Source organism: Alosa sapidissima, chromosome 1, assembly GCF_018492685.1.
Source record: "Alosa sapidissima isolate fAloSap1 chromosome 1, fAloSap1.pri, whole genome shotgun sequence".
Taxonomy (NCBI): Eukaryota; Metazoa; Chordata; class Actinopteri; order Clupeiformes; family Clupeidae; genus Alosa; species Alosa sapidissima.
In genome coordinates, this window is record NC_055957.1 from 44,257,455 (window position 1) to 44,264,489 (window position 7,035).

Here is a 7,035-nt window from a genome sequence, read left to right on the forward strand (position 1 = left end):
ACAGCAGAAGTTCTATTTCTGAGTTTCACAGAAGAAAAGTACATCAGGGTGTTGCTGCTAATTTCAGAGGGTAATTGTTGTTCATGTGTGCAACATTTTTATTTCAGAGTTTCACTTTGACATACAGTAGATGTGAGTTGTTTACCACCAAGTGTTATGTCGTATTTGGCTTGTGTGTAGAGTTTTGACACAGTGAACCAGATTCTGCAAAAGCATGTAAGCTATATTGGACAAAGAACTGTAAAATGACCCGTTTAATTCAAACATTCAATCCCTTTGTTCATATAGTGGCGGGAAATCCGCCAGTTCAAGTGACAGACACACTGTGCTCTATCACAGTCTGTATGTGAGTATGTGTACGAGTGTGTGTGTGTGTGTGTGTGTGTGTGTGTATGTGTACGAGTGTGTGTGTGTGTGTTCGTGTCGGCTGTGTCTCACCCCCTACCTCCTGTGTCTCATTAGGCCAGAGCCCTTTCATGGTCACATCCAATAAAAGTTCAAATGAGGGAGTCTGGAGCGACTGGTGACTGAGCCCTGGCTTCTGTGTGTGTGTGTGTGTGTGTGTGTGTGTGTGTGTGTGTGTGTTAATTAAATAATCCCCTTGCCAAATGCTGGGCCCCGATCTCTGCCCCCCACCCCCATACAGACACCCAGGCTAACCTTTCGCCTCGACATGGAACCTTTTGCTCATGGGGAGGGAGACAAGCCTCTTAAAGGAGCACATAAAAACTGCAAAATGAGAGAGGAGGGCGAAGGAGAGAAGGTTAGGGATTTTCAGTCCAGCACTTTTGACCTCAATCACAGCTTTTTTAATGTTTTTATGAGGCCTGGATGTGTGTGTGTGTGTGTGTGTGTGTGTTGTTTGATCTTCTTTCTTTGTGTTCTAGTGTGACACCACTCCCGGAGCCACATGTGGCCCTTATATCCCACAAAGAAATTATGAATAAATAAATAAATAAATACCAACATTTTACAAAATGCCTCTGAACGCTTAGCCCGCGTGAATGGAGCTTTGATAAACAAAGCTGCCGCCGTGGTGGGATGACTGGCCGCGTTCATCTGTTGTGTTGCTGGGACATGTTCATATCCATGTTCTGTGTGTGTTGTGTGTGTACAGCCTGCAATATTATATAATGAGCAGTTTGTGTAAAGCCACCCCCCCCCCCCCGCCCCCCGAGACTCACAGACACAAATACATGCACTAAAAATAACATGCCATCCAGATAGGAAAAGAGGTCTCGAAATGAGTAACTGGAGATGCGGGTGGCAGGAAAGAACAAGCAGACAGCGCTTTGGAGTGAGTCAAAGGCGTTCTAATTAAAGCCCCTGGGCCTCGTCAATGCGTTAATGAAACGGGGCACAGAGGCCATTGTAAACAGGCTGGTGGTGTGCTGGGTGAGCACTCGGTTGGCCGGCCAGCCGTCAGGAAGTGGCTATTTATGACTCGGCCGGCGCGGCGGGGGCTGAGTGCGCCAACGCTGCCGCCGAGTGAGAGAGGATGCGAACGAACAAGCGAGCGGGCATGCTCATGAGTCAGCAGCCCGGCCTGCCCATCACACACACACACCCTGATCATGTGTCCACGGCGACAGCACACTGTCAGTGCCCTCCCAAAAGGCCAGCCGCCGCCCACACAAAGACACAGAGACACTTGCACACGTACAAACGTGCACACTCACATACAGAAGCACACAACTGAATACACACACAAACACACACACACACACACACACACACAGAAACACGCTCCCATGCACATGCACACACACAAACACACACACACACATGCACACACAAACACACACACACACACACACACAGAAACTCCTGCTCCCATGCACACAAATACACACAGATACACAGTTACACACACACACAAGCCATCCTGCTAGAGCAGGGCACTGAGCAAACTGTCAAACAATGGCAGAACTCACATACACATACAACACATATACAAACACAATCACAGTCTAGTCTAGTAGAGCTCACCCACTCTCTGTCACACACACAGGCATGTTCGAACATGCACTGCCTTGCATAATGCACACACAAATGACCCAACAATAACTGAAATATGCAAAAACACAAATGCTTTCACAACAAATATCCCCTTCCACTGTACAAGTGAATTCCAAGAGGACAATTAACTTGTCAAAGAACATTTACAATATTTACACTCCAACCTCTAAAATGCTTTGAAAGAAATTACAGTCTCATTAAATCTATAAATTGGCTCATAAAAGTCGTGGGTTTTTATTGAATGTGCCATATATATTTACTAGTGTGGTTTGTATGGATTTGAGTAAGATCTATGCTGTTTCGTACAAACTACTATGTATACTACGAGAGGACCATTGTTGCTCTTTGGCAGAATTAAAGAACACCAAGCTTGGTTTTTATGCCTAAATATTATTTTATCTTTCTTTTACAAACCTGTGCACATTTAATTATTACATTTGTTACATCTACAATTCTTAATTTGCATATCTTAATCTTTTGCTTTGGATTTGTGTTACCAATATGATATTTCAATCAATGAACAACTACAAATATGTACCGATGAAACAAACCAAATTTTGAGTTGTGTTTTACCATTTACAGTAATTCGATTAAGTGTGTTTTGCACTCTGAAGACTGTTCCTGTATCACACCCTCAGAGCTCAGTTATTTCAGTCCAATAACTGAAGACAAATAGTCTGCTTAGGGAGGGAGAAGGAATGGATGTCAAACAAGTGGAAACTTGCATGATGTGTCATTGTGACTCTAAATGCCATTGGTGATGAACAAGGCCACAAGCTGTCCACAGGGAAATCAATGTGGACCAACAGAAAGGCCTGGAGAGATTTCGGTTTAATTCTCTAAAGAATATTATCCATCGTCATTGACATGACGAGTTTTATACATCCCCCCATACACCCACCAATGTTCCACAATAAACAATAAGTCATCATTCAGTTAATTAGGGTTAGATCACAAAGACGTTTAGTGACTAGACATAGTCGTTATGAAAATAATATAGCAATAATATGCTCTTATGATCTTATAATATGCTCTAAGTTATATGCTATAACATGCTCATATTCTCATATAGACTCGAGCTTGATGCTTTCATAAGTGACTTGGCATGGCAACTATGTTTACAGCACAGGCTTCGTCAGATATCGACCTAATTTTGGATCCTATCATAAACACCATTTTTTCACAAGACCCATGAGAGTGGATTATCAGTCAGTATAATATCATCGGGACAGCTCTGGGGTCCGGTGACCGCTCCCTGAGGAAAATAAAATCTTTCTCTATTGGCTAAGTCGCTGGTTTGATGCAACATCCTGTGGGGAAGCATCGCGGCAAGCGCGCATTCAGAACACAAAGTCAGTGCCCTGCAGATGGTGCTTTCTTGCCTTTCCCTCTCCGCCTCATTCGTTCTAGTGGGAGTGCAGGGGCAGCATCTCCGAATCTAACAGTAAGCTGTCTTACCGCTACAAACGTTTGAGCAAACAGCACGAATGCGCCTTATAGGCACTACCACTTGTCGGACTTTGCTCTCCGGATCTATAATTGACATTATATAGCCTGCCTTTTTTCCTGCCGTGTTATAATGTTAATATTATTTTGTGATATGTGATAACCAGAATTCTTCAACTTGTAATTGTTGTCATTTTGTCCTCAGGTTTAAGAACATCAATCCAAAACAAGAGGACACGGACTCTGACTGCCAAGTGTTAATTGTTTCGTCCGCTGGTTACCGCAGTCTTGAGTAGAGCGGTCCCGGGAAGCTTTATTTGTCAGCGTGCACTTCAATTTCCCTGAATATTTCCGCCGAGCCAAGCTGTCAAATAAAGCTGACATTAACAAGAGAGCACTCGCTATTACGCTCATAACCTCGGAGCTTAATCACGGATAGCACCGGACGGATAGCGGTGTTGGATGTCTATCGCATGACAGGACTTCGCTAATATCACAACACCTTGCTGCAGGATTTGCACTTCGTTGTGCTGTGCTTACCTATTAAGAATGGGGATCACCGTGGTTTTTGTCCTGTGCGTCCTCACCATGCCGGTTTTCGGAGCCGGCGACGCGATCGCTAAACCCAGGAGTTGTGCGGATGTCAAGCAGTTCTACGCTGGCAAGGGTTTCAATGTTGCCGGACTTCCACAGAGCGAAATCTCCGGTAAGTGCAACTTTACTAATTGACCTGTTAGTGGACTCAACCAGGCTTTTCAAAATAAGACACATTCATAGCGTAGCCTACAGTTTCTTTTCATGTTAACCGGAATTTTAAACATCATATTTTATTTTGTACATTCGCATAGTTTGTTCGAAGGCAGGTTTGCATAGGTTTGCAACAAAGGTAAATAACATATTTTGGCTAGTGCAATTTAATTAACACAGATAGATATCCGTTTTAGATTTTTACTTGGCTAGCTGGTCGGTCCAAGTACCCTACTGTATGCCATATGACGCTAATCTGTCAATAGCCTACTGTTTTACCTACTTTAAATCTGCACATCTCAAGGATATGACCTTCATCTTTGTTGTTTTCTTATTCATAAAAAGTACCATGTTAACTGACAAGAACAGACACTACAAACATTCTAATGCTGTTAACATAACCTTTAGCCTACTTCAGCTAGCCCGGTGATTGTTGTTCAGTGTGTTAATACGCGCGGTGTCAGTTGGCCCTGACAGGGCCGCTGTTCATTTCTGAGGCTGGCCAGAACCAGTGCGAGACACCGTCACGTCTTTTGATCTCTCAGTGTGACAGCTCAGAGATGAGGTGGAGCATAGAGTACCGGCTCGGGCTGATGTCACTGTCTGTTTTTTATAGACATGGTCGCAAATAAGGATTTACTGAAGATTACACGCATGCCTGCCTTGTAATTCTGTGGCTCATCTGGTATGATACCTTATCCTGGGTTTTTGGGTTCATAGAAAGATGAATGTGACTCAAGTTCAAGGAGCTCAACAGAAGTCCTGTTCGAGTTAGACAAATAATGTATTTGTAAGGACCATGTGATTGGTTATACAGTCTAGCCTACTGTTGCCAAAGTTCAGTTGAGATCCATTCGTTTATATCATACCCTACATGATTCATTTTGGCAAGCGCAACCAGCTTTGTGATTCAGTATGAAATGTAAGTGTTTCATCATTATCTCGCTGCGCTTGAAGCACTTTAAGTTGAAAAGTTCACTCTGAACTTCATTAGCGGCATTAAACAGTGCCATTTTCTTCTATTTCGAACTTGGCACCAAAATGAGAATCTCTCAACCAGCAACAGTATTGTGACAATCGAGGGAAAAGGTTTTATGGCATTACAAGAGGACGGAAAATACCATTAGTCTGGAATCCCAATGCAGTGAAATGATGGCGCTTATAACTATACATCAAAGTGGCAGAGAGCGTACTGTACCGTGGTGACACATTTTAATCAGACTGATTAACAGCGTGGCATAAATCAATCATTGGCATTAATGTTGTAGCGAGACTTTTTTACGACCTCTATCCCTCTAAACGTCTCCAACAGGAGCTGTTCAAGAAACAAATGGGCCTGGTTGACAGCCTGAACGGCAATTTCTGCCTTCTAACATGGCCCATGCTAGGCTATAATTTGAGGTCGGCAGGGATATATTTCCGTGCTTTCCAAAAGAACAGAGTGTTGGCAAAGATGCCCTGTCGTGTTCCCATTCCAAGCAGATAGCCTACATACCTCCCCATGCATAAAATCGCCGAGTTCTGTGTCGAGTTCTATGAAGTTAGACGATAGATGATATATATATATATATATATATATATATATATATATATATATATATACATATACACACACACATATATATGTGTGTGTGTGTGTGTGTGTGTGTGTGTGTGTGTGTGCGCGCGCGCGTACTATTCCACTGAAGATGTGTGCGCGTGCTATTGCAGGTGGGGGTGTTACACCTTCCCGGGGCTGGACGCAAAATTCAGTAAAATGATGATCTCCCAAGTCCTCTCCTAGATAGGAGTGGTGAGTGGGTGTTGCCTGAAGACAGCCGGGAACTGTGTGGAACCGAACTCCGAGACTCATGCTAATGTTCAGAGATAAACGCAGTCTATCAGATAGCCTACACGCAGTTGAAGCTGCTGGCAGCTTTAATGGGACTAACTCATCTGTATGTTATTGTGTGAATGACATAAAAATTAAAAAAAATACAGATCTTCAGAATGAGTGCCTGCTGGGCTCTAGCCTACAGCATTTACATAGTTGTTACCATAGAACCACATATTTTTACAATCTGTTATTTTGTCATGCAATTTTATTTTAGCCTATGTATGTCCATGTCTGTAGTAAATAGAGACACTTGACCTCTTTGAACCCTAACAAAGAAGGACAGCACCCCCTAGCACACAGGAGCAGTATTGGTTTGAGGGTATTGAAGAGCTTGTGAAGATAAGGTATTTGCGCTGATATAGACAGCTTGGCATTCAAGTGCCAATTAGCTTATTGACCTACACAGACAGACAATGGCGGCAGAGTCTAGGCGCTAATGATGGATGTTTCCGACTGTCCTCCACAGGCGGCTTCTGGCCTGAAGTTGTAGCACCAGACAAAGGCCCCTCATAGCCTACTGACTGAAGACAACGCATTGTGCTCTCTGCCTAATAGAGAGAAATTAGCATCCAGACAGCTTAAGTTATAAGAGCACTTTTTAGTTTGTGTTAAACTGCACTATTCTCTCTCTCTCTCTATCTCTCTCTTTCCCTCTCTCTCCTTTCTGTGTCCGTCTTCTTTTGTAAGGCTGTCTTGCAGGTGTTTACCACATATTGATTTTTCTTAAATGGGGTCAGGCTATTCAGGCATGTGCAGGGAGTCTGGGTTGTTTAGCTACAGCCTTCATAGCCTAGCTCACACAGGAGCCCACACTTCTCTGGAAATGATTATCATGACACTCGCATTCACATTAGGGGAAGCCCCTGATTTATCTGATTTATCATGAGATGGGTGTATGCATTTATTTATGTGTGTGTGTGTGTGTGTGTGGCGGGGGGGGGGGGAGT

At 43.4% G+C, this 7,035-nt stretch overlaps 1 protein-coding gene across 1 annotated transcript in view; it reads left to right on the plus strand.

Annotated features, from left to right (window-relative positions):
* Nucleotides 1-3,310: 3,310 nt before the first annotated feature.
* Nucleotides 3,311-7,035, plus strand: part of LOC121705522 (glypican-1-like) — a 74,098-nt gene continuing 70,373 nt past the window's right edge. The window contains exons 1-2 of the mRNA XM_042086575.1: nt 3,311-3,463; nt 3,671-4,171. Coding sequence (XP_041942509.1) covers nt 4,015-4,171 — 157 coding nt within the window. The 5' untranslated portion in view covers nt 3,311-3,463; nt 3,671-4,014. The remainder of the gene's footprint in view (nt 3,464-3,670; nt 4,172-7,035) is intronic.